The 26,265-nt window shown below is 52.7% G+C and overlaps 1 protein-coding gene across 1 annotated transcript; it reads left to right on the top strand.

Annotated features, from left to right (window-relative positions):
- The first annotated feature begins 3,009 nt into the window (after positions 1–3,009).
- On the top strand, positions 3,010–21,982 carry MEAK7 (MTOR associated protein, eak-7 homolog). The gene is made up of 8 exons (XM_081108520.1): positions 3,010–3,110; positions 10,199–10,373; positions 12,100–12,330; positions 12,657–12,801; positions 13,283–13,708; positions 18,194–18,312; positions 19,788–19,967; positions 20,455–21,982. The coding sequence occupies exons 2-8, from the start codon at positions 10,224–10,226 to the stop codon at positions 20,566–20,568; spliced, it is 1,365 nt and encodes a 454-aa protein (XP_080964646.1). The 5' UTR covers positions 3,010–3,110; positions 10,199–10,223; the 3' UTR covers positions 20,569–21,982.
- The last annotated feature ends 4,283 nt before the right edge of the window (positions 21,983–26,265 follow it).

Below are 26,265 nucleotides of genomic sequence, written 5' to 3'. Positions count from 1 at the left end.
TCTCTCTTTTTTTTTCTTAAGTAATCCCAAACTCACAAAGCTTTGGCTAATTTTATTTATTTATTTTAAATGTTTTAATTGATTTTAGAGAGGAATGGAGAGGGAGATAGAGCACTGATGAGAGAGAAACATCAGTTGCCTGCCTCCTGCATGCCCCTATTGGGGACTGAGCCCAAAGCCTGGGCCTGTGCCCCGCCTGGGAATCAACGGGTGACCTCTTGGTGCACAGGAGGGCGCTCAATCCACTGAGCCACCCCAGCCAGGCCCAGGCTCTTTTCTGGCAAAGTGATTTACATACTCTAGGAGGGAGCTGGGAGTTTCATTCTTCCTGGGAATTTCAAACAGCAAAGTTTCTGCTAATCTAGGATTTTAGAGTTCACAGTTCTCTTTGAGTAAAAGAGTCCTTCCTTAAAAAGGGGACTGTTGCCGAAACCGGTTTGGCTCGGTGGATAGAGCGTCGGCTTGCGGACTGAAAGGTCCCAGGTTCGATTCTGGTCAAGGGCATGTACCTGGGTTGCGGGCACATCCCCAGTAGGAGATGTGCAGGAGGCAGCTGATCGATGTTCCTCTCTCATCGATGTTTCTAACTCTCTATCTCTCTCCCTTCCTCTCTGTAAAAAACCAATAAAATATATTTTAAAAAAAGGGGGGGCTGTTATACACTACAGCTTCAGCTGGGTGTCCTTGGGAAATACTGTCCCTGTGAACTTGGCAGCTGGTTTTGTCGGTGTCGCCACTTCGGCCTGATGAATGGCCCCGGGGACGCTGTGGTGCTCTCTCAGTCTACGGGGCAGGGCAGATCTTTGTGGGTTCAGTGTAGGGATGGGCTGGAGAAGCAAAGATGCCAGGAAGAAGGCTGCTACTTCAGTCTAGGTCTAGCCTGGACCTATATAAGGGAGTGGGTGGATGCAGGGCATATCTTGGAGGTAAAACAGATTTAATCCGTAATGGAACATGGGGAGGGGGTGGAGAGGAGACATCCAGGGTGGTCCCAGGTCTCCGACTTGGCCATGGAGGGAGGTAAACAGGAGGGAAGAGACTGCGTTTGGGTCAGCCGGGCTGCATGTGATGTGCAGCCTTGTGGAGATGTCGGATAAGCACCTGGATGTGCCTGGGTGTGCAGGTTCGGGGGCCAGCACTGCGGAGAGGTGGGGATTGAAGTTATGAGGAAGGATGTTATCTCAGGAGGACGTGCAGGGTGAGAAGACGAGGTGGCCGGAGGGAGCAGCATGAGGAAGTCCAGTAGAGCAGGATCCGGGAAGGACTAAGTGAAAACCTACAGGGACAGGGGAGGAAAGCCAGGAACTGAGCGACCTGGAGGCCCAGGAGAGAGCTTGAATAGGGAGGCAGGAATGACAACCGGAACCACTGCATATTGGGGCTGAAAGTGCCGATACGATACGTGACAGGGATTGAGAGACAGGGCCCCTGGGGCCAGGTTTCAGTGGTTTGGGGACTGAAGGGAAGGTGAAGAAATGGGGACAGCAGGCTTGAGACATGTTGGAGTGGAGGCAGGGTGGGCACTAGCTGGAGAAGGGCATGGGGCTCAAGGAAAGTGTATTTAGCATGACTGGAGGGACTTAAGCACGTTTAAATGCTACTGGGAGGGCTGACAGGAAAGAGCGCAGGCAGGACTTAGGCACCAGTGTTACCGGACGGGGGACCTGGCCTGAGCGGGCAGTGTGTGTGTTCTTGACTTCGTGTTTGCAAAATTTCACAACGCGAGCCCGAGTGACTATGGGGGTACATTTATTAAAGCTGGGGACAATCAAAGAAGAGCTCAGCGTAGAAGAAGCAACAACAGAGAGCCTAGGTGGGGCTGCTTTAGCTCACTAGGAAGTCAGAGAGAAGGGCCCTAGAGACAGGTTCAGGGTTAGCCTAGGATGGCTGCCACTGCCCATTGCTCCTCTGGTTGCAAGTCTGTGGGGTCCCTTAGAGTTTAGGAGGTGCGTGTCTATGGGGGAAGAGGATGGGGATGGCACAGGTGTGCTCCCTGAGGGAGCCCCCCCAACGCCCCAAACTGATTCCTTTGTCTTGAGGCTTTTATCTCTTCTGCAGGCAGGAATTTTAGGGGAGGTCTCATGGGAGCGTTTCAGCAGGTTATTCATCGTTTTCTAGGTGTGCTCCTCCAGGGCGGTGGTCTCCACTGATGGGTCAGTGTCAGGGCAGGGCGTCCTTAGCCACTGTGGCTGACCCTGGCTTCATCCACCTGGTTTTGCTGCTCTTCTGGGTCTGGAGCTGAACTACCACTGAGGCCCAGAGGTCATCTCTAGGGAGGTGACCTGTATCTGCTGTAAATGGGTCTGCCCGTTTATTCGGCCATTTGTCTCAGTTTCCCTGTTCCACGTGTCCTGGCTCACTGGCCTGTCGTTCCTGGGGGAGGTAAGGGGTGGCCTGCGGTGCCCGGCTCTGGTCAGGGGTTTGTACTCTCTTCAGGTGGGAGAGGGCTCCTGGCCCAGAACCAGTGGTGAGGCGAGAGGGGGATCGGAGGAGAGCGGCCTGGGTCTTAATCCAGGGGGCCTAGCAGTAGAGGGCCCCACAGCTGGGTTACCCGCCTCTCTTTTCTTTCACTATGTCTCCATTTTAGCCCACTCTTCTCCTCGGGTTATCTTCAACCCATGCGCAGTCTGTTTCCCATCTACACACTCGTTTCCAGCCACACCCCCTTCCCAGCCACACCCCAGCTCCTGTTTTCTACTCCAGCCCAGACACCCGATCCCTCCCCAGGCTGGCTGCCCTGGCCTCTCCCCTGAATTACCAGCTTCTGTCTTCCCCAGTTCCTACTCCAGCTGCACTAGCATAACTCCCTCCACTCCCACCTGCAACTTCCTGCCCGAAACCACTGCCGGTCCCACCTACCTCCCGGCCCCGCCCAGTCTGTGGCCCCGCCCTTACCCGCCAAGGCCAGCCCATTCCCCATGATATGCATCGCCATTGGCTGACTCCTTCATAGGACTCCGCCCCCTCAGCTTCCACTTCTGCCATTGCGGCAGATAGACGCCCGTCAGCGCCGTCGCCTGGCAACAGGGCGGGCCGCTCCAGGGGGAAAAATCCTTGAACAGCCCGACGGACCGGACCGGAAGGCGAGTCCAGTCTTCGGAGCTGGGAAGGTGAGTTTAGTTCCGTGATGATGGAGGGCAGAGGTGAGCGGAGAAAAGAGGCGCTGGCTCTGTGGCCTGGAGGCGGGGGCAGCGATCAGGGGCAATGACGCTGGTCCTGGGAGCGACGCTACCCGGAGTCGCCCGGGCCCTGCACCTCCCTGCCACGGGCGCTAGGTGGGGGGAGGTTAGGGGCGATGGGGAACAGCTTTGAGGGATGGAGGGTCTCTCCTTGGGGTCAGAGCGCACAGTCACCCCGCACCTTTCGTTTGCTGGAGAGAAAAGCGGCCCAGCCGGCGCCATCTCCAGGGCCGAGGCCACAGTCTGGAAGGGTGAGCAATGAAGCTGGTATGGACATGGGAGGGACAGGGGAACGGCTGTGGGAGGAGGAGTCAGGAGGTTGAGGTGGACTGTGGGGGGAGGGGGGTGGAGGAGAAGGGGGGCCTCCTTCTCGCATTCTGATCACAGCCTACTAGCTTTCCCCAGGTTAGCTGAGTCTGATCACTAGATTCAGGGCAGAGGGGAGAGGGAAAGAGAGCACCCTCTGATGACACCTCTGCAGATGAGTCCGTGGGGCTCTCTGGGGGAGGAAGCCGGCCTGTGCAGGACAGTGCACCTTCCGGCCAGCGGGACACTGCGGCCTGAAGGCTGGCTCGGGTCCAAGCCGACCTTCTGCAGAAGAGTTGCTGGTTCTGGGCCATAAGCAGGCCTTGGGATGCTTCTGTCCTGATGAGGCAGCTGGATTCTTCCCAGAAAAGGGGGTACTTGAGGGTCAGGTCACCACTCTCAGGACCATGGCCCCTTGAGGTCGGGGTTAGAGATTGACAAGCCAGGGTGGAGAGCATCCCCCAAAGAGCCAGTTGGAGAGGTTCTGAGGGGTTGACAGCCATCCTAGGACGCCGCCCATTCAGCAGACAAGGGCTCCCGCCCCCTCCCCTGCATTGAGGGAGTTTGTTTCTTCCGGGCTGTTTCTCTTGTTTCAAGGCAAGAACTCAGTCGTCCCTTGTGGGCTCATCTGTTTCTGTCTCTGGCTCCAGAAAGCAGAATTAATGCCCTATGTTACCTCACTTAACCCTTTTCACCTCATTACAGGGTTGGTGGCACTTCCTCCATTTTACTAAGGTTCGAAAAGGCGTAGTACCTTGCCCTGGTCATACAACCAACAAGTGCTGAACTTGAACTCAGAGGTGCCCATCTTTGTTACACCATCACTCAGAGCCTGGGGCCCTGCGCTGGGGCGAGTGTTCTGGGTTCCATTCAGTGCAGTTCCGTGTGGACTCTCCCGCTCTGCCCGTGGCCCCCGTCCTTGGAAGCCAGGATTCCTCGCCCTCTGCCCTTCTGACATTTAGGGCCAGGGGAAATTTTGTGGGGTGGGCCTCCTGTGCACTGTAGGATATTTAGCAGCAGCGCCCTGGTTTCTACTCGCCAGATGCCAGCAGTGACTCCCTTCGCAGCTATGACAACCAAAAATCAACTTGCCAAATGTCCCCTAGAGCAGCGGTCACCAACCGGTGGTCCGCGGACCACGGGTGCTCCGTGAGGTCCGAAAGGTTGGCGACCGCTGGCCTAGAGGACAGAACCACCCCCAGCTGAGAACTAATGGGTGCGCAATCTTGGCGTAACGTTGCGGTGCGTCCTCCTGAAAGAGAACTTGGTGTAGGGACCTACAGGAGACGCCGGCCAGCGGAGGGTGGCTGTATGCACAACTTGCCAGGAAAAAGCCAGTGCCGCATGGCGAGGTGCACCTGGGGCAGTCCCATGCGAAAGGCATTGCTGGGACTGAAAGAAAGCCCAGGAACTTGCATTTGGGGAGAAGTAAGGACGCATAGAAGGCCTTCCTGTCCTTCCCAAAATTGGTTAGAGCAGCGGTTCTCAACCTGTGGGTCGCGACCCCTTTGGCGGTCGAACGACCCTTTCACAGGGGTCGCCTAAGACCATCCTGCGTATCAGATATTTACATGACGATTCATAACAGTAGCAACATTACAGTTATGAAGTAGCAACGAAAATAATTTTACGGTTGGGTCACAACACGAGGAACTGTATTTAAAGGGCCAGAAGGTTGAGAACCACTGGGTTAGAGATTTCTGGCATGTTCGCAGCGATCGAGGCTGGGACGGATGAACGGGGACACTTTGTACCATTACTTCCTCTGGCCTTGCGGGAACTCTTTAAAAAGAGGCGTTTTGAGATGTGTCCCTTCTCCAGTGCCCCACAGGCTAGGAATGGTGGGGCAGGGGGCGGGCATGTTGTTAGAAGCTGCCCCTCTTCCCACAGGCCTGAAGCTCCTGTTTGAGGCTGCGACACACACACTCCTTCCTACTAGAAAAACTGGTGTTGCCTTGGCCTGTCCTGTGTCTCCAATGGGCGCCGCCGCCGTCCTGTGCCCACCCACACGCTGATGGCCAGCACCTCTCCTGGGCATTGCCCTGCCTTGGCTGCTCGCCCAGCCTTTCCTCTCTCGCAGTGTTTGGGCGCTGGGCAAGGCTGGCTGGGCGCTGGGCAGGGCTGGCTGGGCACTGGGCAAGTGTTGATTTGTTTTCAGACAACAGTGGAGGGACTTATTTCCTGTGGGACAGAGGAGGAGGTGGGGTGGGCTGGAAGTGAGGTGCAGACAGAAGTCCCCTTGCTCTGTAGTCCCTTCAGGTACCTTCCCCACGCCAGGCCTCACCTCACCGATCTTGGGGTTCACCCCACACCCAGGTGAGCCTCCTGTGGTTGCCTGAAGACTCAGCCAGAGCCTGTCTCGACTCCTGTGTTCTCACCCCGATCCCCACTGACCCTGCAGCGCTTGTCTGCCTCTCCCTGCTAAGCAGGAGTTCCTGCAGGCCCAGGCCTGCCTGAGGCTTCTCTCCGACACCTGCTCTCTCTGACAGCCCAGCCCGGGAGAAGCTGAGCCGTTCATTGAAGGAATAGATGCATTTGCTGACGTCAGGAAGCGTCCTGCACAAGGCGGGACCTGTGGCCCCGTAGTGGCACAACCCCTGGGTACACTACCAGTTTCCGAGGAGTGGCCTTTAAAAGTTGGTGGCCTTTTCGCCCCAGTCAGTAGGGCAGAGGGTGAGAAACCCCTCACCGAGGCTGGTGTCCCCGAGTAGAACAAATCCTTGGTTTTGAGCAGGGAGGGAGCTTGCTCAGGGTTCCTGGAACCTGAGGTGTGGCACTTGGATGTCTTCATAGGTTAAGGAGAAGCCAGAGGGGGCGTCGTCTCGAGATCCTGGCCTTGCTGTGAGCTCTCCCCGGGGACTTCTGGGCTTTGTTGTTCTTCAGGGTGGGACAAATCGCTTCCTTGTATGTGCCGAGTGCCTGCCGTGGTCTCGGCCTGACAGGCCGTGGGGTACAGCGATGAGGCACCCTGGAGCCATCCAGTTGTGAATGGGAGAGAGAGCACTGATCCAGGGGGCCCCTGAGTGCTGTGGGCTCCTTGGAGCGAGTCCCATAGGAGCTGAACATGGGGAGCTTGGGGCTTCTCAGGACCTCGGCCAGGCCAGCCTCCTGGGGTTTATACCTGGGAGCCCACAAGGAGGGGGGAGAATGGGCTGGTCCGCCTGAGAGGCCAGCAAAGGAATGACACATCCCCGTGCCTCATGCGCCAGGTTGGCTTAGGTGCTGGGCAGGTGGCTATGGGGCAGAGTCTCTTTTGTGACTCAAATTCTAGTTCTAGTCAACCAATTAGCCATGAACCTGGGTGCTGGAGGTGGGGCGGTGAGGGGCAAGCAGATGAGCAAGCATGGGCTGTCTCCATTTCAGTTAAGGCAACGGTCAGTTCTAGGAAAGTCACAGATGCCGGGTGGCCTCGGAACCCGAAGCTGAGTGCAATGGTGAGGTGTGCAAGGTGGACAGGGAGGGCCCTCCGAGCCAGACGAGGGGCGGGAAGGACCTGGTGCCCGAGTGGGCCTCATGCATCTGTGAGGCTGGCCGTGGGAGCCTGCCTGGGTGGGCGCAACTTGGAGAGTTCAGCTTTGATGTGAAGCTGTGCTAACGTCTCTAAAACCTTCCCCTCCCAGGTGTCGGGGAGCTCTTCATCTCTTCCAGCGTTTAGGTGAGCCGTGGCTTTCTCGTGACAGCCGTACGGTTTTCTAGAGGAAGGAAAAAGTGTGCTCTTTGGTATGAACACCCCATCCATCGAAGAAGGAGATGAATTCACTAGGGTACATTTTTGTACCGTTTTCAGGATTTCAGCAGAATAACAAGATAGGACGCAGGGAGAGTCGTGTGACAAAACTTCTGGTGACCTGATAAATTGACACAGATTTTTGAGTGACTTGAATTACTTGGTTGTGGTGTGTGTGGAGGGGAGTATGAATTTAAAAATACTTTGACTGCCATGATTTACCAGTGATATATGTCAAGCTGTGACAGAACAGAGCAAAAGCAGGACCAGGCTGTACAGACAAAGATAAGATCACGGTGCATGCTCCCCAGATAATCCCCCCCGCCCCCTGGTAAACTCAAGCCGTGCAGCATCCTTCCTGATGCTAGCTGTAGCTCCTTTCTGTCCTTCCTGTGTCTTTGTTAAACATTAAGACACCCAGTCACTGATTTGCACCCAGTCCAGACTGAACCCTGCCTTCCCTGAACCTTCCAAGAAGGCAGCCCCAACGCCCTCCCAAGCCCCCTCACACGCTCTAACCAAGACCCCCCACACTTCCTCCCTGCAGCACCTTGGAAATGCAGCTTCTTGCTTGTCCTTAGGGGGCAGCCACATACTTTCCATTGTGGTTCCTCCTGGGCATCGCCTTAGAATGTTTCCTGAAGCGAACAGCGTGCAGGATGTAGGAAATTCACCTCAGAGTCAAAGATGTGTGCGCCCTGCTTCTCCCTTTGCTTTGCACTCTTTCCCGCTCTCTGCTGGCTCATCCCCTAACCCAGTCTTAAATGATCAGGCTGTTTCTTGGGCTCTTAGAATAATTGACGGGAAGAGGACGGGCCAGTCTTGGCATGGCTGCTTGAATTGTGCCCCTGGAGGGGACTAGGGGCAGCTGTGGTTAGAGAGAGTAAAGCCGCATGCAGGCTGCACCTTGAGCCAGGGCCCCAGTTTCCTCCTTGGCTCTTACGCTGCTGAGAAACTTGAGGAGTGGAAGTATTTAGATCAGATGGCCCGTGAGTGACAGCCCTACCCTGGGTTGCTAAGGCCTCGTTTGCAGCCTGCGTCTGCAAGTGCTCTGTCGTCCCTCCCTGGTGCCTCTGCTGGAACCTTCCTGTTCGGGCCCGCGGTGCCCCCTGCCAGGATGGCAGTGATAAAAAAAAAAATGATGGAAAAAACAACAAGAATATTGGAGAGGATACAGTGAAATCGGAACACTTGTGCTTTGCTGCTGGGAACGGAGAATGGAAAACAGTTTGGTGGTTCTTCAAAAGTTAAACATCAGATTACCATAGGACCCAGCAACTCCACTCCAAAGTCTGTACCCCCAAAGCTTGAAAGCAGGGACTCAAACAAGTACTTGTGAATATTGCTGCTAAGAATATGCACGTACGATATCTAAAAGGAAGAAACAGCCTAAAAGTCCATCAACAGATGGTGGATAAACCAAACGTGCTATCTCCGCTCACTGGAATATTACTCAGCCGTGAAAAAGGAACACAGTTACAGAATGAGCCTCGAAAACACTCTGTTGAGTGGAAGAAGCCAGTCACAAAAGGACACACATGTATGATTCCATTTACATGGAAAGTCCAGTGTAGGCAGGTCCCGTAGAGAGGGGAGCAGTTAGTGGCTGCCAGGGGTTGGGGCAGGAGGAATGGGGAGTGACTAGTCATGGTTACAAGGTTCCTTCGGGGCACCATGGAAACACTTTGGAACCATATAGAGGTGGTGGTGTACAACATTGGGAATGTACTAAATGCACTGAGTTGTATCCTTTAAAAGGGCGAGTTTTATGTTAAGCGAGTCTCACCGCAACAAAAAGAAAGAAAAGATCCCAACTGTCCTCCATTTCCCCTTGGGGTTTTGAACAGCCAGGACCTGAGGGGCCTGTTGCACACACTTGGCGCCCTCTGAGATCCCTGCCCCGCCCTCGCTGTCCTGGTGGGAGCTGGTTGACACGTGCAGTTTATGGAGTGCTTGTCTCCAGCACTTTCACCAAAGCGAGTTTCCAAATGAAGTTTAGGATAAGAATTAAGAAGTCACAGCACTTGCCCCTTAAGAGATTTTTTTTTTTCATCTGACTTAGCTTTTCTCTCTGAATCCATGGATCTGTAACGAGGTCTATGATAATGAACAAAGGTCATGGGCTTTGGAGTACTAGTCTGTGCAAACTCCTGAGCTCGTTGGCTGGATAATTTAATTATCACAATGATCTCTGAGGTAGGGCTATGATTTATTATTATTATTTATTTATTATTATTTTTGTTAATCCTCACCCACCCCCATTGATTTTTAGATTTTTAGAAAGAATGGGAAAGAGAGTGGGAGGGAGAGAAGGGAGAAGGAGAGAAAGAGAAACACCCATGTGAGGAGACACGCACCCCGATGGGGAGTGGGGGGTGTCAGGGACTGAACCTGCCATCCAAGTATGTGCCCTTGACTGGGAATCAAACCTGCAACCCTTGATGGGCAGACCGATGCTTTAACCACTGAGCCACAGGGTTCAGTAGTTTGCCCAAGGCTGCACAGCTAGGGAGAGGCAGAGCCACGCTCACAGGGGAAAACTTGTCACACAGCCTGTTCCCTTTGTCCATTTTCAAGGTGCTGATTGTATTCGAATACATGTGATCATCCAGACAACAGGTTTTTAAAGTTTTAAACTCAGATTTAAAAAAAAAAAAAGAATATTTAAATTAAATTACTGGGCTTTTCTCCTACTTTTCAGTTACATTAACTTGAGAACTGTGTTTTCAAATAGAGAAATCTAAACTGGCAATTACGGGCATGTTTTCAGAGATCATAGGAATCAGGATTGGGTTTTCATACTTAATTATATTGACTATCAAGTTCCACCACATCGAAACAACACGACCTGGCTCTGATGCATTTTAGCCGCATTTTACAGCTACGTCAACATTTATTAACTTGATGGTGTAATTATCAACGTTTACTTTCTATGGTTATGACATTTTGATTTTTCTCTCTACCTTGGTCCCTTCTCCTTCTGCAGAGAATCCTGCCAGCAGTAAGGCAAGATGGGGAGCAGCGGGAGCCGCCTGGGGCAGCGCGTGTATTCGCAGCTTCTTCCTGAGGAGCAGGCGGAGGTGGACCGGTTGTTTGATGCCCTGTCATCGGAGAAAAGCAGCACAGCCTCGCCCAGATCCTTTTCTCTGAAGGCACTCAAGGCAAGAGTCCCAGCCATCAATGGGGCTTAGTCCAGAGCGGGAGTCTGCAAACGATGGCCCCCGAGCCAAAATCGGCTCTGTGTTTGTAAGACTGAACTTGAAAAAGTTTCTCTCCTGTCAGGGTCAGGAAGCACACATGCTCAGCGTCGTGGACTCCTGTGGTCTCTGTCGCAGCTACTCTGCTCTGCCTTCGTCTCACCTTTCTCATGAGATGGAACAAAGGGGCCGGCCCCGCTTCCCATCTCCGGACCTGTCGGGTTCATAGGTCCAGTAACTGCGAAGGGTTCCTTTTGCCGTTAGGATTTGTTCAGTGTTTGATGTTCTTTTTGCCCTTAGGCTTTGGTAGGTGTGTGAAGTCCTAGGGCCTTTATGGTTCGCCTAAAAAATAACGATGTTTCCAAGTCAAGGTTCATCGGACAAGGAGTTAAAATGCCTGTTTCCCCACCTTTTTGCCTTGTTCCCTGGGGGCTTTCACTGCCTGTCTGAGTGCTCAGACGGAGGGAAGACACCGGCAGAGGACATGGGCTCCTGTGCCTGGGCCGTGGGCAGGAAGGCCCTGTGTGAGGCGCTCTGGCAGCCTCCTCTTGTAGCGCATGCAGAGCGGGTGCCGATGGGCATCGGGGATCCCCCCGCATACTCCCCTCACAGATGGGCAAACTGGCCAGGGAGGTGATGTGGGGCACAGCCGTGTGGTGTACTAGTATGTGTGTGCACACGTGTGTGCACGAGTATCTCCACTGGACCCAGATCACCCCCATCTGCCTGGTCACCCACCATGCTGGAGCAGACAGGACCGGACTAGACTGGAGGGCAGAGTGGGTGGCAGCATTCCTCAGCGTTTGGTGAGATAAATACGGCTCAAGTTGATCGGAAAGCCTTGGTGACTATATAGTTTCCGTTGGGAAGGAATTGGAGATTGCTTTTCCAGTAGACATCCAGAAACACTGACGGAAGGAGATATACTCCTTTGGAGAGTCAGGGTGGGGACCAGCTTTACAGGAACTGCAGAGCATCGCTGTGTCACAAACGGGGTAGTAGTGTGAGTGGTTCCAGGAGGATCCGTGTGCAGATCCCACCAGGAGGGAAGTTCGTGATTGGCTTTCTCTCACCATTTATTTTAAATCTCTGGACCAAATCTGATCTGATGTCGGTCAAAAGGAAAGCGGTGTTTACGGAATGTTATTTTCAAGACATTAATTAAGAACTAGGTTTAAAATTGAAATAAACATTAATGTAAAATGCGTGTTAAGCACACAGAACTTAGATAAGAAGTGAAAGCCAGCTACTATCTTTGGAAGTCCGTAAGATAGAGGAGACCAGATTAGCTACAAATAGACATATGCACCATATGTTAATAAATTGAGACGTGCAAATGGCAGCTGTCCGTGTAGGAGGAAGGAGATGTTCTAAGCAGAGGGAAGAGCAGACGATGGCCAGACGTAGGCCTGACATGGCCAGCCATGGGGAGACTGGGAAGTTTGGAGAGAGGGGAACAGATTGTGGAAGAACCTGAGGGCCACGATGAGCCACAAGCCAGGGCACGCTATGCATGTGGGTCCTGGGTGATGTGAGGCCCTTCGGTGGGGGAGCGATGGCGCGTGTGAGGATCTGGGAAGGCTACATGCTGGTAGAAGCATCATGGCCTGGCAGTGGTTGGTCGTGGTCCCCTCGTTACCATGTTTAACTTGGACCCTGCCTAGCCCTTTCTCCTCCTTGCCCTTCACAGAGCCACATCGGGGAGGCGCTTCCCCCAGAGATGGTCGCCAGGCTGTATGACGGCATGCGGGGGGTGGACCTGGCGAGACCGGCGAAGGGGCCCAGCGAGAGCGTCTCCCAAGAGCAGTTCACACTGTCGATGTCCCACCTGCTGAAAGGGAGCTCCAGGGAGAAGAGTTTCATGATCCTGAAGATGATTTCTGCCACAGATGGTCCCGTGAAAGCACGGGAAGTCCAAAAGGTAGGGAGGCCCCAGGACCATTGCAGCCCTCCAGGTGGCGTCGGTGTCCGTCAGTGGGGGACTCGGGGGGATCAAGCCACTGGTGGAAGCATCAGAGATGCCCACCTTTGGGGAAGCCTAGGTCACATAACCGGTGGACAAAAGCCTTGGCAAAACCAGACCGGCTGAGGGATCATTAGGAAAATGAGTACCCAGGTTACATGATTTTCCCCCAATGTGACCATTGCAGTTGGCATTAAAGAGATAAAACACCCCCCCTTGCTGATAGGACGTAGGTCACCGGTCCTGGTAGAAATGTCATTCATGGTGAAATTGTAACCTTCAAGTTTACAGAGGATCTCGTCGGCTCTCTGGTGCATGTGCTGAGCCACAGGCAGGAGCTGAGAGGCTGGGCGCAGAAGAGCACTCCCGGCCCCCCGCCCAGGGTGCAGGCTCTGGCTGTGCAGCTGCTCTCCGAGGTGAAGTTTGCAGGCAAGTGCCCTGCGCATGCCCACACTCCGAGGCCTTGGTGGCGGAGAGTGGTACCATCTGTCTCAATACTGTAGGTTTGCAGTCAAGTTTTGGAATCAGAAAGTGTGAGTCTTCCACCTTGGGAAGACTGTGTAGATCAGTGGTTCTCAACCTTCTGGCCCTTTAAATACAGTTCCTCATGTTGTGACCCAACCATAAAATTATTTTTGTTGCTACTTCATAACTGTAATGTTGCTACTGTTGTGAATCATAATGTGAATATCTGATATGCAGGATGGTCTTAGGCGACCCCTGTGAAAGGGTCGTTTGACCCCCAAAGGGGTCGCGACCCACAGGTTGAGAACCGCTGGTGTGGCTTGTCTGATTGATTGGTTGGCATATCACTGTTCATAGTATTTCCCTATAATCCTTATGCTGCAGGTTGAGGTGAGTAGCTATAAGGACACGTGATCGCCCACTGATACTGTCTCCCCTTCCCTAGACGGCGAGAAGCTGCAGGGGCCTGAGCAGCTGGACTATGACTGTGACCCCGCTGTGATCGAGGACTGGGTGTTCAGGGCCCACCTGGTGGCCACGTTCCTGAGTGTGGTCATCCACAGGGGCTTTGGCCTGCACTGGCCCCTTGATCTGTCCACGCTGGTCCCCGAGCGTCAGGTTGACCAGGGGCAGGAGTTTGAGAGCGTCCTGGACCTCCTGTCGGTCATCTACGTCAACTCCCACCTGCCCAGGGAGCAGCAGCACCGCTGGCACCTGCTCTTCTCGTCCGAGCTCCACGGCCACAGCTTCGCCCAGCTCTGTGGGCGCGTCCCACACCAGGGGCCCTCCCTGCTGCTCCTCAAGGACCTCGATGGCCACGTGTTTGGTGGGTTTGCCTCCTGCTCCTGGGAAATCAAGCCTCAGTTTCAAGGTAAGACGTGGCCACTGCAACCCAGCGGTAGCAGGGTGCGCGTCAGGAGTTCTGGTCAGACGGCTGCGGCCTGGGGACCCCTGAGCACCGGCAAAGGCTGTGGGTGTTAAGAGGGTGAGCCGTTCTTCCGGCTGCTCCTCCGCGTGTTTGCCCAGCTGTGTCTGGGAGGAGAGGGCACCGTGCTGCTGCTTTATGGTGGGTGGACGACTCATGGGTGAACTCCTTTGGTTCCGACGGCAGGGTCAGGTAAGCAGGCCACGTATCCTCACTTGGATTTTAGGTTTTTTAAATGGTGCCAGGTCCAGGTCGTGGGAGAGGCTGGGCTGTGGGCGCCTCATGCGGGACCGGGGGAAGCCGGTTCTTTCCGATGGGACCGTCTTCCTTTCCCGGAACCCCTGTGTGTCTGCTTGCTGCCGCCGCCAGGGAGTTTTGGTTTTGTGACTTTGTTGGAGTTTGGAAGCTCTTGTGGGAACTCGAATGCAGCGAGATCTAAATGGCTCTACTGAACCTCCCCCTTCCTCAAAGAAAAGTGCTCTGATAAACGTGGTTAAAGGCCATTTTGAAAATGCTCATCTGCTGGCCATACCCGGGGGTGAAACTGCTTTCTGAGGGCTTGGTGTCTCCGTGTGTCCCCTGGTGTGTGGCCCGTCTGCCCGAGTGTGTGTTCTCAGCAGTGTTCCTGGGGCCAGTGGCCGTGGAGGGCTTTTCCTCGTGGCTCTGAGCGCAGGCACATTCCCGCTCTCACTCCCACGGGCTAAGTGAATTCTGGGCAGGGCCCCTCCCCATGAGGGGCGAGGTTAACACCCTCCCTGGCTGTGTTAGTGGAAGGGAGGTTCCAGGGACCTGAGATGCGGGAGACGGAGGAGAGAGGCCTCTTGAACGGAGACTGCACATCCGAACCAGACGGTTGCCAGTTTCCCTCCATTCTGCTGCGTCCCTCCCGCCTCTTCGTCTTCCTCTCACTTTCAGCAGCGTGGGCAGCTGCCTTCTCACGGGCCCTCTGCTTTTAGTCTCGCCCTCCAATCCATTTGCCATATCCCAGCTCTTCTCCTGGAAACTGTAACAGACCCACTGCCCTCGGGGCGGTGCGCCTTTCATCTCCACTCTCCCGGCCCACTCCTGCCCCTTGCGATCCGCGCTCAGTCCCACTGAACCTCCTGGGTTTCCAGAACAGGCCCCACTCCCTCTCATCTCAGGACGTGGCACATGCTGCTTTCTCCTGCTTCCACCTGTTCGGGACTCAGCCAGGGCCACCTCCTCCAGGAGGCCTTCCCAGCCACACGAGGGCCATGTGCTCCCTGCGGTTCTCAGTCGTGCCGCAGGCCTCTGGGATTGCTCCTGTCTTCCCCGCTAGGCAGAGCTCCTGCCGGCTGGGGAGCCACATCCAGCTGCAGAGGTTTTAGCAGCGGCGGGCCGCCCGGTGCCTGGGATGGGGTGGAAGGAATCATGAGATGAAGGTTGGGTACCTCTATCCCAGAGATCCTGTTATTTCTAGGACTTTATTTTCTCTCGGTTTTAGAATGTTCTGGATCTTCAGTCTAGGTGCTCTCCCAGCTCTTCCCCACTGTCTGGGGTCCCCAAGACCACCCACACCTCATGATCCACTGGCAGCACTTCGGGGTAGAGCTGTGCTCACAACCATGGTTTATTACCGTGAGAGGACGCAGAACAAGATCAGCACAGGGAACAGGTTGGGGTGAAGTCTGGGGCAACCAGGCACCAGCTCCCAGCGTCCCCTCCCAGTGGAGCCCCCCAGGACATGCTGCCCTTCCCCAGCAACAGGCCCTGCTAGCACGTGTGAAGTGCTGTCCACCAGGGAAGCTCAGTAGGGGCTCAGCGCCCAGGGTTATATTGGGGGCCGGCCATGTGGGCTCCCTCTGCCAGGCATGAAGCAAAATCCCAGGCTCCCAGGAGGAAAGCAGGGGGTCAGCCCCAATCACCCTGTGTGTGCAAACAGTTCAGGCACAGGGAGCCACTCCGATCAGTTCTGGGAGTGGGGGACCCTCCCGACATCCACGTTCCCAGACCTCAGCCAAGGGCCAGCCTTGGAAGCTCTTCTGGGGCCACAGTCTCAGGCCTGCAGCGGCCCCGTTCTGCACAGCCACTCTTCCCTGTCAGTGTCACAGGCAGTGGGACTCCCCCCCCCAATCTCTCTCTCCAGGCTCTGGGGAATGACGAGGTGCTCTGTCCTGTGGGTGGAGGCTGTGCTTTAGGACATGGAAAAACACACCCTGAGAACCATTAGAAATGAAAGGTTCGCTTCTTCCAGCTCCTTTCATATTAGCGCCAGGTTAGCGCTGCTGGGTCTAATGCAGCGGTTCTCAACCTGTGGGTCGCGACCCCTTTAGGGGTCGACCGACCCTTTCACAGGGGTCACCTGAGACCATCGGAAAACACATATAATTACATATTGTTTTTGTGATTAATCACTAATGCTTTAATTATGTTCAGTTTGTAACAATGAAAATAACATCCCGCATATCAGATATTTACATGACGATTCATAACAGTAGCAAAATTACAGTTATGAAGTAGCAACGAAAATAATATTATGGTTGGGGGTCACCACAACATGAGGAACTGTATTAAAGGGTCGCGGCACTGAGAAGGTTGAGAACCACTGGTCTAACATTTTATTAACAAGCAGTGTTAACCTTCCTTCCTGAAGAACGGGTGGAAATGCAATTAAAAGTTCTCCAACTGAGTTTGTTCTGTTCTGAAATAGGAGGGTGGAATCCCAGCAGAGGGCAGCCTTGCTGCAGAGCCCGTCACATTCAGAGAGAGCCTTCTTGTCCATTTGCAGTTGAAAGGCCCGTGGCTTTGGGCACAGAGCCTCGAGTCCGGCCCTGGCTCTGAGCAGGGTGCTCGACTTCTCTGGGCCTCGGTCCCCCAGAAGTGCGGGACATGGCGCAGTGGGAAAGCGGCTTGTAAGTTGTGTCACGTGGGTGGTTGTCAAGTGTTGTCATTGTGAGAGTTACTAGTAGGTGGGAGCCTCACCGTCGGTGTGGTTTTGGCAGGTGTTACTGACTCCCTGGGTCCTTACCGCCACGTTCCAGGAAGAATCCTCCCCACGTGGCCTCCCTGCCGAGGGCAGCCCCTGATGGATTAGAGTGGGGTGCATTGCAGCCGAGGGGCCTCTGCTTTGTGGCCCCGTCGCTTTGCCTAGCAGCGTCAGGCTGAGTAAATGTTGGTTGAAAGACAGTCCTAGGATTGTGGAGCAGAGTGATGCTGTGACCTGCATGGGGGCAGCAGGGTGGGACCAGGTAGCTCATCGCTTGCAAAACTGCCCCAACCTGCTGGGGCCACCCAAGCCCCTGGACTCAAGTCTTTGCCTAGGGTCGGGTCCGCTGTCATCTGGCTGCTGTGACTGCTCCAGGCTCGTCTCCCTTGTTGCCCGCCCCAGCGCTCACACACCCTTCAGACAGGAAATGGCCCCTGCTTTTCCCCACACGTCTTGTCCCTGGGCAGGGGGGTGGGGGACTCCTCCAGGGAGTGGCTCTCCCCGCAGCCGTCTCCATCTCAGGATGCCCTTCGAGAAGCTCGGCCTCCAGAAACTCCCTGACCATCCTGACCGCACCCCGGGGATCTGTCTGGATTGAGGCCTGAGCATCGCTTGCCCAACTCTGCCCTTCCTGCTCCTTGAGGCCCCTGGGCTCGAAGCCCCCTTCATGTCTGTCCTCCACGTTTGTGCCCCATTAACTTCCCAGGACCTTCCTTCTGTCTCATGAATTGCCTGACCCCCGAGTACCATGTACTGCCTCTTGTGTGGGCTTGTATGGCTCGTTTTGATACCAGGTGCCCTTCACACTGTCAGTGTGGAGGGGCAGGCTTTCAGGCCAATCACACAACTGTGGGGGTATCTCTGGTTTGGCTGCCCCTGAGCTTGGGCTTCCTGGGGGCCAGGGGTGACCTCCACCCCTCCCCTGGAATATGCTGAAGGTGCTTCTGGAATGAATGAATCAAGATAAGGAGGGTCCTGAGACTTAGGATGTGTTCACACCCACAGTTTTGACTGGTACCTGCTCTGAGGCAGCATGCCCAGGCCCAGGCCCTGCCCATGGACAACGGTAGCCGGTCACCTTTCCCTGCCTGCCCCGTCCTTCCTGCGGGGCAGCGGGGCGTCTGCAGGTGTCCTCTCCCCGCTGAGCCCAGTGTCCAGTGCCGACTGGAGGAGGCTGTGCCCACACCAAGTCAGGACCTGGAGTGACCACCGGGCTCCTTGCTCCGAGGTGAAAGGACACCCGCCCCTTTTGACTTGGTCGCATTCGTCCGATGAGCAGCAGGCAGAGTCCCCATGACTGCTTCCCTGTCTTCTGCGGGGCCTGCACGATGGCTGAGCCCCTGCGCGTGAGCTCAGGGCACATGTGAAGACCCCTATGATGGCCTCGCTGCTTTGCCTCCGAGCGGTGGCTTGTTTGCAACCCCTGCTTCTCTCTGCCGGCTCAGATCAGTGATGCTGCGTATGTGTGCTCTGGTCACTTGCAGGGGACAACAGATGCTTCCTGTTCTCCATCTCCCCCAGCATGGCCGTGTACACCTGCACGGGCTACAACAACCACTACATGTACCTGAACCACGGGCAGCAGACCATCCCAAACGGACTGGTGAGGACTGGGGAAGGGCTGGGGACGTCCCACCTGAGTGTCCATCCCGGTGGCGTCAGTTCTAATACCCTGGGAGCTGTGTGCATTCACTCACCCGCGTGCCCTGTTCCGCTCATTCTGCTCGGTGCCAGGGCCGCAATGAGTGACAGGGAGGACAGAATTTAGCTGGTGGAAGGACGGAGCCTCGGCTGGTGGCTTGTGTGCGATGGTGGATTTGGCCAATTTTCCTGGTAATCAGGTGGTCCATGGCCTTTGTGGCTGGACATGGTGTCGGTGTCAGACCTGTCACTGGCCTTGCTACCCTGCCATGTGCCTGGGGGATGAGCCGAGGGAGGGGGCACAGCCAGGGCTGGCCTCCCTGGAGCCGTGGGGAATTGCCAACTGTAACTCACAAAGCAGTGTGTGGGGCTCCAGCTGGGGTGACTGCACCTCCTGTCTGCTCTGTGCTCCAGCCTGGAGACTCGGCTACGGGAAGGGGAGCGTGAGGGTGAGGCCAAGGGCTGGGGTGGGCGAGGGGGCAGGCGCCCATGCACAGAGCAGCCCAGCACCTGTGGGCCAGCTAAATGTGGGTGAGAAACGTGCCTCTTACCAGCACTCCCGCCAGTTTTTTTCTCTCTGCTTAACAAAAAGCTCGTTTTGGGAAACTCCAGCCCTGGGTTTGCAAAGCCAGGGTCTAGGAAGGCTAGTCCCCCTGTCAGGATGGAGAGCACCCCCATGCTCTTTCCCAGGCTTGCTGCAGGCCTGCCACGGGGCCACCTGAAGACCGCCGACACCTCCCAGAAAGGGCAGTTTGGTGACCACAAGGGCAAAGGCTTTGGTCTCAGGAGCAGCACCCAGTAGGTCCCCAGGAATCGCCAATCATCAGTCCGAGGGAGAGAAGCCACTGAGAATCCACTGCACTTTCTTGCTTTGGTCTCTTGCTCAAAAGTAGTTCCAGGCCACCAGGGCCACGAGAAGAGGTGGAGGTGGCACCCAGACACCTGATCAGGGAGGTGGCGCAGCAGTTCTGTCCTCATCGCCAGGAGCTTAGAGCCAGCACTGTGGGGAGGGGCGGGGGGCGGTGGCAGAACAGCTCTACGTCACTCCCCGGGCCTGTGTCACCCCGGGCCTGCGTCACCCCCGGGCCTGCTTCCTGGTTTCCCTCCTTGTAGGTGACGCACGGAGTGAGGGACTTACACCCTCAGCGCAGTGCCCTGGTCTGTGGGGCACGAGGGTCCCTGCTGCAGGTTTTCCATGAAGGTCTCTGTGCCCTGACGTTGTGTTTCTGTCAGCCAGTGTAGCCCCAAGAGAAAGCCATGCGGGTGGGAGTCCGGACACCTCAGTGATTGTTCCAGTAACTTGTGCTGGGATATGAAAATCGCACCAGTCAGTATATTTCACTTCTCATCCCGCGTCTCAGCCAGGTGGCCGAGGCTGATGTGGGCGCGGAGTCTGACATGCAGGCTGGGGAGATGCTGACGGCCTTGCCTTCGCAGGGCATGGGAGGGCAGCATCATTACTTCGGGCTGTGGATCGACGTCGACTTCGGGAAAGGACACAGCAAGGCCAAGCCCACGTGCACCACGTACAACAGCCCTCAGCTGTCCGCCCACGAGGACTTCCGGTTTGAGAAGATGGAGGTGTGGGCGGTTGGAGACGCCTCCCATTCCAAGCTGGTGAGCGTGGGCATTTCTCCACTTCCTCAGCTTCAGCCCTTTTGCTAGATGGAAGCATCTAGAGACAGTTTCTTCCACATTTGTTTCCCGAATTTGCTGGCCAGAGGGATGCCAGTGGGGGCACAGCAGAATCCTGTCGGGGTCCCTTGGGGGGGGCGGGGATTAGCAGAATGAACCACCGGGAAAGTGAGGCCTGCCCAAGGTGGGAACTGGGGTGTGAGGGGCCCCCATCTGTAAGATGAGGTGGGTGGGGTGCCTTCTAGTTCTGTGGTTCTGCAATGAGTCATGGTTGGGCCCTCTGCCCCTTGTCACCTCCCAGCGATGGCATGCCAGGACCGGGAGACCACAGTGAGGGAGCCAGAGCCCCCACCACATTTCCTGTGGCAACAGTAGGCTGTTGGCCCCTCTGATAAGCTTGAAACATCACCTCCGGCTCTGGGCTGCACATCCTTGGTCACTGAACACACCCATTTCCCTCTTTCCCAAGGCCAACAGCCGCAAGAGCATTCTGGATGCGGACCCTGAGGCCCAGGCCCTGCTGGAGATCAGTGGGCGGAGCCGCCACAGCGAAGGGTTCCGGCAAGCCCCTGACCAGGAGTGAGGAGGAGCCTGGACCGAGGGTGGTCCTGGAGCCCAGCGTGACCCCCTGGACAGAGCGCTCAGCCTGCAGACCTTCTCCCCATCCTGCGGGTGCTTAGCTTCTACCTAGAGCTGCCTGTTCGTATCCTGGATGTGCTGACTCAGGACACAGTCACCCCTCCGATGCCATACATTGATTAGGGGGTGTGTCTCCCAGAAATCCCGTGTGTCAAATTAGCCACTTCAGTCTTGCACTTGGTGAATTTGGTCTCACTGAAGTGCAGAGACACCGAGTCGCTTGAGACCCCTGTCGGAAGCAGCGTTTGGTGGGCATGTGGGTTCTGTGTGGGGGGGGTTTGGCCCGCTCAGGGGTCACTTGGCCTCTGAACAGGCTGTCACAGCTAAAGTGCCTTGACGTTCTATTTCGACTGGGAAAGGAGGCGTTTGCATGGGAATCGCGATGCTTTTTTATGTATTAATGGGGGGAAATGGCCGAAGATTTCGGAGACAGCAGCAGCCTGGGTCTGCAGTAGGTGTCTCTGAGGGTCCACTTCTGCCTTCTCAGCTGTTTTTAAATGAGTCTGTGCCATGAGCAAGTAGGAAATGAGCGTGACGGAGAAGTTACGTTCTGTTACTAATCCAATGTAGGGGCATTTGGAGGCCCTGCGGCCTGTTTTATAAATTAGTGGTACCTTGGCAGCACTGGCCTGGGTTGCGGGCCTCCTGACACGCACCTGTCAGTCTCACCTCCCTGCCCAGTGCTGCTCCCACAGGGGAGGGCTGGCTCCCTTCAGACAAACCCCATGACCCTGAAATGCTAACGGCCGCTTAGCTTAGGTGGGCTGGGCTTCCGAGCAGAGCTGCCATCTCCCAGGCCTGAAAAAACTACAAACACCCTATGCAAATCCCCGCCTTCAGGGAGCTGTGGGTGCCCCTCTCAGACATGTCACTGTGTCCTTGAGTCTTTTGCTCTGAACTTTGACCTTTTAGAACAGCATTTGCCCTGATTATAAGCCATAGCAAACTGAGCTGTTTGCGTTTTGTAGGTTCTTCACTTTCTACCAGGAGGCTCATCAAACTGTGCACTCAGCAGTGCCCGTGACTGAGCAGAAGGCCCTGCGAATTAGCCTCCCAGAGAAAAGCACCCGCTCGGACGGTGTGCGGAGGGGCAGCGGCGTGACACGCACGGGTGCAGTCACGCTTGATGTTCCTTATAAAAAGCCAGGTTATAATGGCTTCTCCGGTACCTTGTGTGACTTCCTCACAGATGGATTAGCAGTTGCAGGACCCTGGGACCCTCAGACATCCTCACCCTAAATCTGAAGAATTCGGTCTCAAATCTTCAGTTTGTTGTGGAATGTTTTTTTCTCTTTATTTTTTATAAAATGCAATTAAATACCTCATTAATAAAAGGTCCATTGGTGTCCGTACCTGGAGCACCATTTCCTGCTGCCTCTGTGTGTGGCTGTCGGGGAGGCGGAGGTTTTGTCTGCCCGCGTGCTTCCGCCTTGCGCTTGCTCTGATGAGAGGGCAGGCAGGTCAAAGGGGTTGCGTTTCCCAAGCTGCACACTTCCAGGAGGGAGGGAAGGTGCCCAGACCGGGTGCGTGGTTACCGGGGGGACGGTGCCCTCGCGGTGGGCCTGCGGGTCTGAGCACACCCTGATACAGGATCAGTTGTGGCCGGGCCACTGGCCGGATGCACCATGCTCTACTGGGACCAGGAAGCCGGTGATACTAGTCTTAACAAATGTTCTTTTATGATCAGGAATAACAGTTCAGGTTGTAAGGACCAGTGGTCTCTGTAAGTGCAGACTGACCAGCACCCAAAAAGGTGCTAGAAGGAAGAGGTGAAAAAAATGCAGTTCCTGATACCAACATGCCTACTATTTTTCCCATCATATTTCATGGTAAAAAAAAAAAAAAAAAAAAAGGCCAAAATAGAAAGGGAAGTCTCCCTCCTGCTCCCTTCCCAGCATTTCCTTCCCAAGAGGCAAAAGCAAGGCAACTCCTTGCACACTCAGCTTCACTGTTTTCCACACTGGTGTGCCCCTCACTTTCTATTGGGTGGAGATGGCTCCATATTCACCCATCTGTCGTCTGTTTTCATTGACTGTGTAATGTCCCATTGTATGGATGCAGCGTCATTTCTAGGGTTCAGCCATCCCTGCTGCGGACGTTTGGTTTGTAGCTCACTGTGGCTGCAGCGACTACCCTATGTGTCTTGGTGTGATTTTTGTCTGGAGGATAAACTCTTAGAAGCTGAATTGTTGGATCAAAAGGTACATGAATTTTTATTTAGATATTAACCAATTAACCTTTCGAGCTCAATTTATATCTTTAACATTTCGGAGTGCTTGTTTGCTGTATTTTCGTCAACATGATATTAAGATTTAGTTTTTGTTTACTTGATACACAAAAACTAACTTTATTTTCTGTTTCTTTCATGTGTGACAGTGAGCAGCTCAATTTTTAAAAGCCATCTGTATGATGTCCTTTATCTGGTTTTCCAGGGTGTGGGTCTTCTCTTATTGATTTGCAAGAGTGCTCTTTTGAATGAGGCAAATTAGCATTTGATGTGTATAGCAAATATTTTTTCCAGTTTGTCCAACTTTATTTTTCTTTACATTATTTTTGATTTTGTGCCATCATATTTGCCAGCAGTTCCTATTAAGGCTTCTGAGATTTGAAGTTTTTCTCCACTTTTAGATTTAAAAAACCCCTATTTTCTACTACTTTTGTGCTTTCTATTTTCATGTCTACATCTTTGAACCATTCAAAATGTATTTTAAAATAGACTTCTATCTTACCCCAAAGTAAAATCCAGTGCCTTTTATATTAACTGGTGTGCCTCTTTCCTAGTGACTTAAAATGCTACTTTCTCCTTAACTGAATTTATGAATGAACTTAGATTTTTGTCTCATATTTTAATTACTGGAGTTTTATGATAAAAAGATGTAAGAGCTATTCCGCTATGACTACTGTTGGGGTTTTTTTTGGAGTTTTCCTCCATATGCTTGCCTACTTATTTTCCACCACCCTTGGGAGCACTTTATTTCTAAAAAATCTGATAGCACATTTTCGAGATAGCATTAAATATAGATTGCTGTAGGCGGAACTGACACTTGGCTAAAAATGTATGATTCTTGCTCTCCAAGAACAGGAATATCTAAGTTTGCTATATAAAGTTTGTTGTCCTTGCTGGCACTGTAAGGGGATTTATTTTTTCTAAGATGATTATTTGAACATAGAAAAGTTCTTAATTTTCCCACATAGTTTGTACCCAGTTACCGTGCTTTTATCCAGTGGTTCTCAGTCCTGAGCCTGCAGCAGAATCATCCAGGGCTTCTTCAAATTCAGATGGTGGAGCCCCACCCCTAGCGTTTGACTCAGTAGGTCTGGGAAGGAGGGAACCAAAGAATTTATATTTCTAATAAGATTCCCAGGTGATGCTGATGCTTCTGTTTCTGGGGCCTCCCATTGAGAAGCACTGCTGTTCATTGTTGTTTTTTTATCCTTACCCGAGGATATGTTCATTGATTTTTAGAGAGAGTGGAAGAGAGAGGGAAAGACACAGAGAAACATCGATGTGAGAGAAACACATCAATTGGTTGCCTCCTGGGTGTGCCCCAACGAGGGGCCCGGGCCAGGGAGGAGCCTGCAACTGAGGTGAGTGCTCTTGACCAGAATCGAACCTGGGACCCTTCAGTCCGCAGGTCAACACTCTGTCCACCGAGCCAAATGGGCTAGGGCAGTGGTCGGCAAACTCATTAGTCAACAGAGCCAAATATCAACAGTACAACAATTGGAATTTCTTTTGAGAGCCAAATTTTTTAAATTTAAACTATATAGGTAGGTATATTGTTATTAACTTAGTTAGGGTCCTCCTAAGGCTTAGGAGGAGTCACACTCAAGGGGCCAAAAAGCTGCATGTGGCTCGAGAGCCGCAGTTTGCCAACCACGGGGCTAGGGCATAAGACTTCTATTTTTGTCCCCCCAGCTTTACTGAGATGTAATTTACACAGAACATTGTGAAGGTTTAAGGTATACAATGTGTGATTGCAGGCATTTTGATTGCATACCTGGAAATAAGGATAATTTCCCCACCCTTCTGTAACCTAGACCTTTTATTCCTTTCTCTTGATTAAGTGTATCAGGAAATGTTTTGAGAACTTTAAATGTAATGATACATCCTTCTCATTTCTGATTTTAATGGAAATACATCTAGTCTTCTATCATTAAGCATGATGCTGGCTTTTTTGAGATATTTTATATAAAGGAAGTAATTATTTGTATTTATATTAAAGAGTTTATATCAAGAGATATTGATTTTTTTCAGGTTTTTTTTTTGTTTTTTTTTTTTTAGCATCCATGGTTTTCTTTCTTTTTTTAAAAAAATATATTTTATTGAATTTTTACAGAGAGGAAGGGAGAGGGATAGAGAGTTAGAAACATAGATGAGAGAGAAACATCGATCAGCTGCCTCCTGCACAATCCCCAACTGGGGATGTGCCTGCAACTAAGGCACATGCCCTTGACCGGAATCGAACCTGGGGCCCTTGAGTCCACAGGCCGACGCCCTATCCACTGAGCCAAACCGGCTAGGGCCATGGTTTTCTTTTTCAGAGTTATTAATAAAGGATAGGGTTTGAAATCTTGAGCTATCTTTGTATTTTAACTCACTTTTCCAATGGGTTAATTCAGCTGGCCCGTGTTTGGTACTTTTGTAGCAATGTGTATAAATGAGTTGGTCTGTAATTTTTTGTTTTGTTTTGGTCAGATTTTATGTAAACCATGCTTTAGTTTTAAAGTTGTGCTGGCTTTACAAAAATAATTTAGAACCTTTCCCTTTTCCAGGTTCTAGAAAAATGCAAGTGAAAGGAGTTTCTTCAAGTTTGGGTAAAATTTACCTGGTCCATTTTGATTTGGTGGGTGAGGGAGGACAGGGTTAACTCTTGATGAGCTTATCCATTTCTTTTATCAACTGGGTTGTTTTAAATCTCTACCCAGATCAATTTTGATAATTTTTATATTTCCATTTTATTTAAATCTTCAAATTAATTTATATAGAATTGACTAAAATATTTGAAATCTTTTTTTGGGTTTTGTCTCTTGTTTTCCTTTCGTTTTTCTTAGCTTGTTCTACCAATTTAAAAACTTAATTTTGCTTTCATATTATTTCTTCCTTAATGTTTATTTTTGTCAGTTTTTTAGAGTTGACTGTTAAATTATTAAATAAGAAGAATGAAAGTAAATGAATATATAGAGCTATTACTCTTTCTTTGAGTTCTGCTTTGTTTAGCAGTATTGCATAAGCACAATTTCTATAGAATTTTAGTACATGTCTAGATTTGTCTAACTACCACTACAATCACTCCCCTCCCCCAAACTCCTTCAAGTTTCCCCTATTCTCCTAATCTTTTTTCTTTTTGGGGGGTTAATCCTCACCCAAGAATATGAAATATTCTATAATTATAGAATATAGGAATTATAGAAACATAATTTTTTAAAATATTGATTTCAGAGAGGGGAAGGGAGAAGAGAGATATAAACATCAGTGATGAGAATCACCGATTGGCTGCCTCCTGCACGTCTCCCCCAGGGCATGTGCCCTTGACTGAAATTGAACCTGGGACCCTTCAGTCCGCTATCCATTGAGCCAAACCAGCTAGGGCTATAATTTTTGTTTTTTTCTTAAGAGATACTGGAAGGGAAGGAAGGA

Source organism: Myotis nattereri (genome assembly GCF_964212035.1).
Source record: "Myotis nattereri genome assembly, chromosome: 15".
NCBI lineage: Eukaryota > Metazoa > Chordata > Mammalia > Chiroptera > Vespertilionidae > Myotis > Myotis nattereri.
The sequence above is the reverse complement of the archived record's forward strand: the minus strand, read 5'-3'. Positions and strand labels throughout refer to the sequence as shown.

Coding starts and splice junctions, on each gene's coding strand:
- MEAK7 (XM_081108520.1), top strand. CDS start 10,224: ATGGGGAGCAGCGGGAGCCGCCTGGGGCAGCGCGTGTATTCGCAGCTT. Junction 12,802..13,282: donor CTCCGAGGTGAAGTTTGCAG/GCAAGTGCCCTG, acceptor CCCCTTCCCTAG/ACGGCGAGAAGCTGCAGGGG. Junction 13,709..18,193: donor AATCAAGCCTCAGTTTCAAG/GTAAGACGTGGC, acceptor GGTCACTTGCAG/GGGACAACAGATGCTTCCTG.